The sequence below is a fragment of the Epinephelus moara genome, chromosome 2 (genome assembly GCF_006386435.1).
Source record: "Epinephelus moara isolate mb chromosome 2, YSFRI_EMoa_1.0, whole genome shotgun sequence".
Taxonomy (NCBI): domain Eukaryota; kingdom Metazoa; phylum Chordata; class Actinopteri; order Perciformes; family Serranidae; genus Epinephelus; species Epinephelus moara.
Genome location: NC_065507.1, coordinates 17203537 through 17216815, shown reverse-complemented (window position 1 = coordinate 17216815; position 13279 = coordinate 17203537). Strand labels below are relative to the sequence as shown.

The window sequence follows — 13279 nt, the reverse complement described above, 5'->3', positions numbered from 1 at the left end:
GCAGTGCTGATCAAATATAAACCAAGATTCTGCTGCCATATTGCCTTTTTCTTGCCTAAAATGTCTCCAGAAACACATTTTAGTGTACAGTTTGGCTGTAATACGAGAATTTGTGAGCAAGATGTGGGAACCAAACTGTTGAAAAAACTGAGATCAGGGGCACCCGGTAGCTTAGTGGGAAAAGCAGGCGTCCCATATATAAAGGCAATGCACTTGCCGCAGCAGCCGTGGGCATGATTCCAGCGCGGGGCCCTTTGCTGCATGTCATCCCCTCTCTCCCCTCTTTACACTTAGACTGTCCAACAAATAAAGGCAAAAAGCCCCAAAAAAATCTTGAAAAACAAAAAACTCAAACTGTCAAACTAAGCACCGCTGAATAAATAAGAACCAAGATTCTGTTACTACATTGCCTATTTCTCATTTAAAATGTTTTTAGAAACATGTTTTAGCTTACTGTTTAACTGTTATTTGTTACCAGCAGGCCACCATATCGTTTCCTGTGTCAAAATGGCCAAGCAGTGTGGCACTTTGCATTCTGGTAGCCACAGCCATTTTCCTCTGATTTTCTGGTCATGAAGCATCGATTTAAAAAGTATTTGCATCCCTCTACAGCAGAGACAACTTAGTTTTATGAAAAGACCATCCTTCCAGCAGTGAAATACGTCTTTAAGTCCACGGAATTGTGTAAACACAGCTCTTTGTTTTGGTCACCATTTTGTTTGTGCACATTTGCCAGTTCTAATTGTGGAACCGCGGCCTTACAGTATGCTCCTCTATGTTCTCTTCTGTTTTTCACGATCCCGCTGTCTCTCTCACCTCTGCATCCAATTTTACTTCAACATTATCACTCCCTCCTCACCTCTCCCCCTCACCCTCTCCTCCTCATTACACCACCTCCTCTTTTTCTCAACTCTCTCCTGCTTCTCTAATTGTCTCTTCAACACTCCCTCTCTCTCACCGCACAGCTCCCTCCATCATCCCGTCTCTCCATGTGTCTCTTCCTAGAACGCCCTCATTGCCCAGACTTTCTCATGCTCAGTATCTCTCTCTGTCTTTCTCTCTGGTGTTAGCTGCGTGCTGCAATATCATGTGAGCAGAATGTCAAGTGCTTCCGATGGAGCAGACCGACTATGTTTAGTCCTGTTGACAGACACACACGCACAAAGACAGACATCTCCAACACAAAGTCCCATATGGGATCACACTCCTTGTCGTGGACGCACATTCTCCTCCCCTCATGTGTACCCGATGGAGAGACAGACACGCACACACAAATGCACAAACATAAATGTATATAAATGTCCATAATTCAGGTACACATCCAGTCACACACACACACACACACACATGGGCACAACATAAATGGCTCAGTTAGTGATTGTACATAATTAAAGGCTACATTAAAGGGATAGTTCAGGATTTTTGTAGTAGGGCTGTATGAGGTACCTATCCATAGTCAGTGTATTACCTCAAGTAGATGGCGGTCAGTGCACTCCCTGTTTGCAGAAACAGATGGGACAAGCACCCAAGAAGCTCCGCAATACATTGCTGTTAAGGGGGGGTTGACACCAAAATATATTTTAGCCACCTAAAAAGAGGCCCATTTAAAAATCAATATCAGTCTAAGTGGATGCTATATTGAGGGTATTTTCACCACTTTGCCGTCAGACAGCCCTCTTCTTTGGCACTACATTTTCTCAATCATAGAGCTTCCATATTGCGCCGTGCACTGTATAACTCAGCAAGTCTGCTGTTTGGGTCAGACTGTCAGTGATTTATAGAAGACACAACAAATACTGAAAGTAAAACTGAGTGATTATGACAACAAAGACAAAGTGACGTTCACTGTGGAGACAAGAGGATAGCTTTCTGAGCCAAATTACAGAGAAGAAGAACTTTTGCAGAGGGAGACTGAACGGGTTGAAAAAGAGAGAGGGAGAAGAGAAGGGAAACTTCTGTGGAAGCTGAAGGCCGAGAGCGAGCAGAAGCTAACTGTGAACTGTTATATGCATGCTCAGGGACCCAGAGAGCTACTGCTGCCATGAGTCAGACGTGGTTGCAACAAAACTACAGGATCTTTCTGAATCAGAGGATGCCAGCGCCTCACATACAGTCTGAAATCTCTGCATCACCAATCATCCAGAGCTCCCCACCTTACTGGATGCCAGTGTCTTGCAGATCTTTGTCAATTTTCTGGGATAAAAAGGAAAAAAAAAAAAAACAAGACCAGAGGGGCCTGATGGCGAGTTGTCCTTACATTAAGTTTTTGGCTCTCAGTACTATTGTATAATGACTGATTATTAGACAACCAAAGTTTTATGGGCTGTGTTTATCTTATCAACGTATTTGTTTTAGCCATTTGTAGCGGCAAACTAAGCTGGAATCACACACTCTATAGCAAATGGTGCACTGTGATAACTGTAGCCTTCAACATTTTATGTTGTAGTACGAAACTTTACCCTTTTCCTGCTGGTAAGGCTAATATCACCATCTACTGATGATATGTAGCCAGAGCATGTGAGCGGAGCGGAGCGGGTGAAAATTTCCGTTCCTCGCTCGCAGACCTGTCACTTTGCGCCGCTCGTCCGCTCCGCTTGGTTCTGCGCATTCTTCGCTCCGCTGGATGGAACACGGTGAAACCATGGCTTCTCTTTCTTTCTTAAACAGCCACCAAAAACACAAGCACATACCATTTCTGAAGTACTGGTATTTTCGAAAGTAACATGTCTTTTTTGCATGACCTCGCAACAGCATTTTCTGACCCAATCCGCAGACCTGCGGAGTAATACAGTCCACGGCTATGGCGGCACAGTAATACAGAAGTTTTAAGGAAAAAAAAGAAAAAGTAAATGGCTGTCTGGCAGTTGTGAGAAAAGCAGTGAAAGCCGTCCACTTAGACTGACAGTGAATTTTTCATGTAGGCTTCTATTTTGGGTGGCTAAAGTTCGATTTGGTGTCAACCCCCCTTCACAGCATTGTATTGCTGAGCTTCTGGAGCTTGTCCCGTCTGTTTCTGCAAACAGGAAGTGCACTGACCGCCATCTACTGAAGGTTACACACTGACTATAGATAAGTACCTCATACAGCCTCACTTCAAAAATCCTGAACAATCCCTTTAAGTTCGGCACTTTGACATTTTCTAATGCTATACAGAAATTATGTTTTAGAAACAACCAAAGATATGAATATTAATTGTGTTAAAAGGGCCAGCTGCTTCTCACATCATTTGGGTTAAAAATATTTTTTAAAATCATAAACAAATGAGAAAAACACAACTGTTTCATCTTTTAGTGAAAATATATTCAACTTTCCAACACTCCTTAAAGCAGCAGCCCTCGCTGTCTACCTTACGCTTCTTTGCTATGGCCAAGTCTGCTACCTAGCAGGAAATGTCTGTTGCTATATAAACGCTCCCTTGCTTGTTTACCGTCTGTTTATGAAATCACATTAGTTCCGCCTGTGTCATTCCTACTTGGTGCATGTCTACAAACTGTCTAACAGTTCTGCATTATGAGGTGAACGGAAAAAATGCAAGATGATCTTGCTTGAATAACCAATATTGTGGAGTGGGCCACATATAGTATATTTTGAACAATAAGCCTCAGGCTGTTGAAAATCTGTCCATGGGCCACAATTGGATAGATTTGGATGTGCCTGTGCTAAGCTAAGTTAACCTGTACCAAGCTCTAGCTACAAATTTAGCTTACGGACAAAAGAGTTGTGTCAATCTTCTTATCTAACTCTCACCAACAAAGCTAATGAATGTATATCCCAAAATGTCAGACTATTTGTTTATGGTGGAATGCTGTATTGGGTGGGCGTCCACCACCACCCCCGACATGCATAGAGCATCTACACAGGTAATAAAGAAAAGGTCCCTTCAGGCTTCAGATCTGTGCTCTATCTTGCCATAAAAGCTATAGGGGTCGTGAAATAAAAGCTGCCACTTGTGTGAGGACTACATCAGTATTCCAATGGGGAAGTGGGGCGTTTTAAGAGGCTGTAACTGGCGTGACGGATGATTAGGCAGCAGGGCTGAGGTCAATTATCTTGCAATTTACATCATTCAGGAAGTGATTTGTCAGGAGAACCATTCTAGCTGGGTGGCTTTTACTTATAATGAAATCATAAAGACTGAAAAGTCTATGATTATGATGACTCGGTGCCTTGGAGTTTAAAGTGACATTTTTGAATGTGCTGAATTAAGTGCAGCGTTTGTGTAGCGCAAGGAGAAAAAACTGTTGGAAAGAATGACGAGCCGATAATAGATATATGATTAACACAGAGTGACACAATTCAGTGGTCTTGAAGTGGGTAAAAGAGGCCACCATGCATGCAACACCAATCATTATGTTGTGTGGTGAAAAGGAACTACTCCTATTGTGAATTATAGGTGTGAGATTTGCACTTTCCAGCCAAGTCAAAAACTGCTGCAACTTTGAAAATCTATTTAAGTTACTGGCACACTGGTTGTCTCATTAGATCTAATGTTATGTCTACAATTTAGTAAATTTCGTTAACAAGCTTTCCGAAGTTCTTCTGGCATGGCGGGAAAGCAGCAACACGCGCACAGTGAGGGGAGGAGTCTCACCGACAGTGAGGGATCGTGGGAAGTGTAGCTGGCCCAACGTTCATTCTCCAGCTCCTCCATCACCTACAGCATGCACAGAGAGAGTGGGGGGCGGGGGGAGGGGAGGGGTGAGGGGGTTATACACATGTTGCAAACAGGCACACGCACATACTGCACTGCACAAACTGGAATTAATGTGTGAAAGGATTTAAATGCACACTCACACACACGCACACTCCAAACAGTTGTATGTATGAATGCACTCACAAACATTTATCACACACTGTTTCACACTTGCCTACATGAAACAAGTCAGGCAGAGAGGAGAGGCTTACACACACACACACACACACAAACAATATATACACTATACGTACACATATTTTCCAACACTCAGACAAAACACACCTGGTTCATAGCGCTCTTCAGCCAGGTATCCACAGCAACCCCTACTTGCCGCAGAAGGTCCAACCGAGCCTCGGCTTTTAACTTTATTGTCTTTGGAGAGAGAAGAGGTTAGCAATGTTAGAAACATCTAATATATCAGAGTTACACAGTTTTTCTGGCATCAGTCTTAAAAGGAACATCACTTTATTTTTTTTACTTTTACAACCATTTACTGTAAAACAGGGACCTATTTGAAATCTGTCTGAGTGCCACCATTTTTAATCGCTGTCTAATAGCGTCACTGTGTGCCCATATCACCACGCTTAACCTGCTGAGTAAAATCTTATCATGACTATGACACAACTATGAAAATAAGAGCTTGTAAAAAATGTGATTAAATTTAAATCAGCAGAGGTAAAAGCCTAAAATGTCTCACTGAGGCTCGAGAGTGCCAGAAGGCTCCTTACACTGAACAGATGAAAGCAGGTATTCACCAGCCTTATTACTGGGACTACAGCAGTTGCAGTCAATTTGGTCTCCAGGTTGCAAAAGTGCTTTATATTCATTCAGCAGTGGCAACCTCTTTCCCAGTGACAGACATCACTGTGTACAGTAAGCACCAAGATTAGAGCCATTTCTCATATATAATTGGTTTTTAAAGTTATGCAGGGAGTAGGACCTCAGGTGACTCCCTATGCCAGAGCAAACGTTACGATAAGCAACTGCCGAGTCGTGATACACCTCAATAAAGTGCAATGGGGATGATGTTTTTTGTAGGCCAGCTGGAAAGTTAACATCGCCCTGGTTTATTCGACAAAAAGCAAGTGAGAGTTTTCAACAGGATTTCGGATAATTGCAGAAAATACAATCTGTGGCGAACAACAGTTGAAGGAATTTACACGTTTTGTTCAGCAAGATAATCTTCACAAATGAACACCACCTTTATGATTCTTTCAGGGTCCAGTGTTTGGGATTTAGGGGGATATATTGGCATAAATGGACAGAGAACTGTTTTGTTTTTTGTTATCTTAGAATAAGCTTTTTATATCTACAATCCGTCTCCTCTACGGAGTCCGCCATGTTGCACAGCCATGTTTCTCATGGCCAAGACGGGGAAAAACAAAAACTGGCTCTAGATAGGGCCATTTGTGATTTTGCGTTGGCCACCATAGTTCGTATCCCTCTGCAACAAGAGCATTGGAACCCCCCCCCTTTTTTTTTTAACAAGATACTGCTTTATTCTGAGACCTCTGTGGGTAACTAATAATAATAACTTTTTAAATAAAATCTCTAGAACCTAACCAGGACAAATTTCATGTGGTTGCAATCTGCAGTCCTCACTGCTAGATTCCACTAAATACCTTAAGTTTACAAGATGTTTCTTTAAGTGTACATGCAAAGACAGCAAGTAAAATCACATATTAGGCTATAGACAATAGATGCTATAGACGTTCGCATGACTTCAGTGTTTTTACCACAGGCTGTAAAGCTGTGTTTCGCTATATAACAAAAAGGCTTCAAAATTTATGAGTGGGGTATTTACTGGGAATGTAATGACACATCAATCTGGATCGATATCGATTCAATGATCAACGATCCAATATCATCAATGCAAAGTATGAACATCAATACATTATATCATCATCTTCAAGATGCACCTCTATTTTGAAATTCCCATGGCATATCTGTGTCACCATTTTTCATCTAAGCACACCTTCTTCCAAAACATTCAAACAGTGCTAGCAGCCTAGCAGTCAAAAGACAATAAGGATATTTACTGATATTGTCTCGGTTCCTGGATTGAATTGAGTCAAAATCATATCATGGTGTAAAACAAAATGTGAAAATCTTTCAGTGTATTAATCACGGCTGTCATTTTAGGCATCCGACTGTCACAAACTGGCTCAGTGAATGTGACAATGAGGAAGTCCACACAAAAGATTCACTTAAAACGAGCAGAATTTATTGAACTAAATTTAACTTAAATAATGAATGGAGTGTGTAGGTCAGCAAAGTCAGTTATGAAAGCCATGCATGGGTGTGTGTCAGGTGTGCTGTGGAGGTGCTGAAGGTGCAAAGCAAAAACAATGATGCCCAGTGAATGTCACCTGAAAGAAGGGAGAGGCCAAGTTTTATAGCCTCGAGGCCCAGGTGAGCCTAATCAAGGTAACGCCCCTCCCATGTCAGCCAGCTGCCTGATGGGAGGGGCATCATCACACAACCAAAGCCCATTCAAAAGACCCACTGACTTCAAAAGCTGCAAAAATGCTAACTCATTCCTGCACCACTCTACTACAGAGTAAGGATGTGAACTGCATTTGCACCCCAGAATGTGTCATGTGGTTTAAATGGCAACTCATCAATTCTTGCTGTACTTTGTTTTATAATGAGCTGCAAACACTGGGCATGTGCCGTGTTATTTCCTAATGAGACAATATGATCAGGCTATAACCACCAGTAGGGAAACCCCTGAGATTTACATCCACTCTGCCTCTTCTTCCCAACTCTTTCATCTCTCATCCTTTCTCTTTTTTCCTGCTGTCTCTCACTGTTTTCATCAATTTCCTCTTTCATTACCCCTGTCTTTCCTTTCTCACAGATGCTGACAGAGCAGATTGATAGCTGATAGCTGCCTCCCACAGAGACGTACAGTCAGACAAACAGAAGCACACTGTCGAGACAGACTTCCTGGCTTTGATCAATAAAGACCTGAGCCCCTTAAGTGCCTCCATTTTTTTCTTTCCATTAGCAGCACCCAACAAATGCTAAAGGTTGCTGCTGGACCATAAACATACCAGAATAAAGAGGAGAAAAGTTTAAAAAGATGGGCGATATATTTTCATCCATCTGTACAGTAGGAGTCAATAGAATAAAGAGGCAGTGGTGTGAGTATAGATCACTGGTGGATAGACTGTACAACCTCAGAGAGACAGTCCAGCTGGACGGCAGCACCAATCAATAAAACAGACAAAGGTAGGCAGAAATACAGATGGAGAGACAGACAGGCAAAGAGATTCGTCTGGCTATAACTACCATTGAATTATTCTAAATTAAGGGAACACTTTTTTTAATATGACTCATATGAAAGCAGACGTTAAACATTAAGAATTTAGCTGCTGCAGCACTCAAAAGATGACGACAGCAGCTGAACTCATCATAAAAAGCGATGACACATGAGATCCATTTGAAACTAGACAAATATAAGAAGCTACACAGCGTGGGAACTGATTGGTCTGCTGTTTTTATCGACAAGATATGTGCACTGTACTGTAATGACCAAAGATATGCTACATGTGAACACACCCTTATGACTGTGCCCGTGCTCTGTATACCAAAGGTAATTAATATGCCAATGCTGATTAAATTGTGCCTACATTACGAGCGCACACTTCCAATCAATTTTCCGATCCTTATTAGCTCTGTTTGCTTGTGCTGGAAAGTATCTGGGTGCACAATCTTTTCTCTGTCTTGATGCATCTGCTGTCTGAAGCATTTGGATGCCACGTGTTAATGAGGCCAGATTGTCTGGTGAAGCCAGTAAGAGAACAGCCTTCAACGGCTCATTAGTATGGAGACAGCCTCTTGCCTCACTCTCTCATCCTCTGAGAAGTCCTTAGAAAGAGGAAAACAGCAGAGAAGAGGCCAATAATTGTTTAATATCAATGTGGGAAATCTCAGATGGAACTTCTGCTTCATTTTTAAAATATGCTGCGAGAGAGGAAAGACAAAAACAGACTCTGTATATTAAGTTAGCAGGATCAATTTTTGAGTTTGCCGCTAAGTATAAAGCTTTAATGCATAGATTTGTTCGTAAGACTTGGGCGAAAATTTGTACTGACTTCAACTACAACTGGATGGTCCTTCATTTCCATTTACTTTATATATTTGTAGGATAAGTACTGCAGATGCAATTTGCTTCAAATTTCACACCTTCTAAGACTCAAATTGATTTTTTTCCTCAAGAAAATATGTGCATCGCTTTAGTCTAGTGCCTTTTTTTCTCCTCTTGATTTCCCTTCATCTCTGAAGCATGTTATTCAATAGAAACAAACGCTCCACTAGAGTGTACAAGGCTGGCCTGGAGCACACTGTCTTCACATATAATTTATAAAAGAATCTAAACTACATTTAGTTATATGCTCTGAAAATTTTTCCCTGACTTCAATCACAGCATGTATCATTTACTAATGATGATAATTTTTTGTTACAGTAATAACTGTTCAAGTGATTTCAGGAAAATGCATGTACGGCCTCTGGTTTCGGTATCCAGAGTCTTTTATCAAGCACTCAGCCAGAGGCCATAAAATCAGACGCTTGTAGAGAGCAGAGGATACATAACTCTACTCTTTCTTTCAGTGTTTATTGATTCCATTCAAACAGAGGCGAGAAAAAGAGGATGCTTCTAAAGATTGAGGTGCGCACTGTTGAACACTGCGGAATAGATTTAAAGGCATAAAACATTTAAACAGTTTGATTTCTCTTAGTTCTCGTGCTCCTTTTTTCTTAAAGCGACAGTTCAACCCCAAAATTAAGAATACCGATTTTTCCTCTTACCTGTAGTGCTAGTTATCAATCTGGATTGTTTTGGTGTGAGTTACTGGGTGTTGGAGATATCGGATGTCTGGATGTCTACCTTCTCTTGAATACAATGGAACTAGATGACACCAAAAAACAGATTTGAAAAACACAACAGCAATGTCTCTTTCCAGAAATCATGGCCTGGTTTCTCTTAATACTCATAATATATATAATAATCCACAAACCTTGTTGTGAGCAGTTTCTTGTAGGCTTTATTATCTTTCTACAGACTACACCCGCCAACTATATCACTGCACAGATGAAAGTGTGTATCCACTGCTAGCTCACCTAGCACCACTTAGCTATCTGATGTTATGATCTCTGCTGAGGAGGACGACATTATTGATTACATCTCACACTACCATAAGCGTCTCTTCCATGAGTAGATGCACAATTCCTTCTGCGCAGTAATATGATTGCCAGGTGTAGTCTGGGTCTGTGGATTATTATTTATATCATGCCATTAATGTTTACAACTCACGCTGTCACGAGCACGAGTCACCATGAAACAGTCTGTGCGTGTGGTTCACTAAATAACAAGAGTTCCTCCATGAAACTGCTCACAACGAGGTCTGTGGATTATCTTGAGTAACTCTGTCATGATTTCTAGAAAGAGACATTGCTGTTAAATTTCGGAAATATATATTTATTTTTTTGGCAATTTCAGCACTAAATTTGTGAGAAGGCAGACATCTCTACAACTGATATCTCCAGCACTCTGCAACTCACACCAAAACAATCAAGGATGATAAATAGGTAAAACAGGTAAGAAGAAAAATTTGTATTTTTGACTTTGAGGTGACCGTATCTTCAATTTGTAATTTGATTTTGTACAACAGGGGAGACATTTTAATTTTAGATTTGTAATACTTATTTTGATAAAGTCTTTTGTGACCATATTACAAAAATTTAAAGTCCATCTCACTCCTCCCCCATAATGATATGAACACTACTTAGTCCAATGTGTCTATTTATGTCCATAAAGGCAACAGCCTCCCTGGCTTTTCCACATATTCTTCAAATAACAGTGGCTAATAAACAGCTCTGTACGCTCTTAAACGTTGTACATGATTCTAGGCATGTATATTTATGTATCCAGATACAAAAATTGTGGGACAAGACAATTACTAAAACTTTAAATAAAACTATCTTGAATAACCCTAAACACTGTATCTTTCTCATGGATTCGCCTGCAGTTTGACATGCACTAAATGGTCACACTTTTAGCACAAACAACACATCAACTATAATCACTGACTCTGAAACTAAGTTGGCCGTCAAAGCGTTTAAGATTAGGCAAATTAGGCAATTTATTTAAAAAAAAAAAAATCAGTTAATGAGGACAGGCAGCAAGGCCAACTATGCTATCAGTCTCTTTTACTGGTGTTTTAGACATGCTGCTTCTGAAACACAAATGAGTTTTTAGCTGATAATGACACCAAGGTTGATACCAAAGTAAAAGCCGGATAATTACCCACTCACACTACGCTGTCTCCACTGAAGACAGATCCCTAAAAAAATATTTAAATTCACAAATTGACTGTACATGCAAACTTTGACTCTCCATCTTAAATATAAGTCTTGCTTCATTTCTTGCTAATAAGGTGTTAAAATGGTCACTGCAACAACATGCTTAATGGGAGGAAGGTGAGACTTCATGTTAAAGGAAAGAATGATGTAATCACTATCCAGATAATGCTGTAATCAAACCTGCAGAATGTCTTTTGTACTGCTTTCACTCCCTTTATAATCCCGCGATAAGAGCTCTGTGATGAAGCCATTTGTACCAAATGAGCTCATAAAATATTCATCATCATACTCAAGGTAATGCTGGCCTGGGAGAGCAAAGAATAGCAGACAGACAGTGTGAGCAGAGACAGACACAGAGAGGGGAGGAGTGATAGGAAAGAGGTGGTGCGGTCGCATGTTTGCACTTTGTGATAAAAAAGACTCCTATTACTTTGTAGAAAGTGAGATCACAAGCTACCCATAGTGTTGTGAAAATATTCTCGCAGTGTAAGGGAGACTAAAATAGCTTCCCAAAGCATGTCTACCGATGAAAGCAGTGAGATTACTTGAGATATGCTTAAACGAGAAAGTGTAAAAACCCCTCAGGGGATGGAAAGAAGAAGTGAAATAGTGGTCACACAGAGAGGTAACACCAGAAGTGAAATGTTGCTTGACCGAACCTGACAGCAGAGGGTGCCAGATATGTGAAAGCTTGATTAGAAAGGTTGTGTGGAGGCAAAGAGGCCGTGTTGGAGAGAGAATGAGCAAAGTGAAACAAGAAAATGCAATTGAGGAACTGACATGAAAAGCAAAAAGATATAGAGCCCTTGGAGAGAGAACAGAGACAGAATGGAGTTCAGAGGAATGACAGACGATGCAGTGATCTCATTCATACTGTGAATCAAGAATCAATACATAAATGATACATATGTTGGCGAGTGGAAAGGCTGAGGGGTGCAGAAGGAAAAAGAGAACACAAGATGAGCAAGAGGCGGATGAGGAGGGAAAGACAGGAGTTGAAGCTCAAAGAGCAAGACATAAAAGCAAAATGGCAATCATAGCATCTGATGGTTTGGATATCATCACTCAGATTGTTATAGGTGCAATGCTTACAGACCTTTGTAGTGTCACACTGCGTTACTGAGACAGACATAACTGTATAAAGTGTGTTTAAACCTCGAAAGCCGAACAGAATGCAGCAAAACCAGGGGATTACTGGGCCTCGTGGATAACAATGGTCGAATTACTTGACTGATTTGACGTCTCCTGAGATGTGAAAGGTGTACTGATCGATCCCGGCCCGTGTTTGTTAATTTCACCCTGCCTCATCAACCGTGCAGATGGGGCAGACTGAAATGCCAACTACCGCTGTTTGCATTTAAAATATTTACCAAATAATTAGTCAGGCAGCCCAAACACTGGGTGGAGAGGAAAACTGGGAGGGGGGCTGCATTTTGTGTTGTCACAGAAACAGAGGGCTTGTTTGTGATGCTGCAGCGATATTATACAGACAATATGCAACGTTTACTACTGTTGCGTCAACGTGTACCAGAGATTTTACAGTGTATATTTTAGGGAAAATGAAACATTTGTCATTCACTACAAAGACACACTCCCCTTTTTTCCCTTAAACACATCATTCTCTGATTGTAGTGACCAGCCACTCTATTTTACTCGCATGAATGTTAGGGGTGTAATGGTACAAAGTTTGATGTGAGTTTGCTGCATATGGATCTTTTTTTTTTCAGTTACGCTGAACAGACATTAGCGCAAGTGTCAAAGACTCAGAATTCTCTTGATGAAATATTTTCAGTATTAGAATCATGACCATTTTAAACACGTGTGTATTACACTGTCGAACACTGAGCCAACACCTTCCTGAAAGGCAACGGGTTACTACAGGCTATAAAACTGGAAAATATCTCTTATGCTATCACGCTGAAAACACAACATAAAAATAAAACAATACAAAATACTTAATTATTTGAAGCAGTTTTTTAAATAGTACCACCATGGCTATATACAGTGGTGTGAAAAAGTGTTTGCCCCCCAGCTCCTGTTAAAACATAACTGTGGTTGATCACACCTGAGTTCAATTTCTGTAGCCACACCCAGGCCTGATTACTGCACACCTGTTCCCAATCTAGAAATCACTTAAATAGGACCTACCTGACAAAGTGAAGTAGACCAAAAGATGCTCAAAAGCTACAGACATCATGCCGAGATCCAAAGAAA

At 40.8% G+C, this 13279-nt stretch overlaps 1 protein-coding gene across 2 annotated transcripts in view; it reads right to left on the bottom strand.

Annotated features, from left to right (window-relative positions):
- The window catches only part of LOC126409117 (F-BAR and double SH3 domains protein 2-like), a 93635-nt gene that overhangs the window by 12940 nt on the left and 67416 nt on the right, over positions 1-13279 (bottom strand). For both annotated transcript variants that reach the window (XM_050075058.1, XM_050075065.1), the window contains 2 exons: positions 4979-5068; positions 4592-4654 (listed from right to left, as the gene is read on the bottom strand). In XM_050075058.1, coding sequence (XP_049931015.1) covers positions 4592-4654; positions 4979-5068 — 153 coding nt within the window. The remainder of the gene's footprint in view (positions 1-4591; positions 4655-4978; positions 5069-13279) is intronic.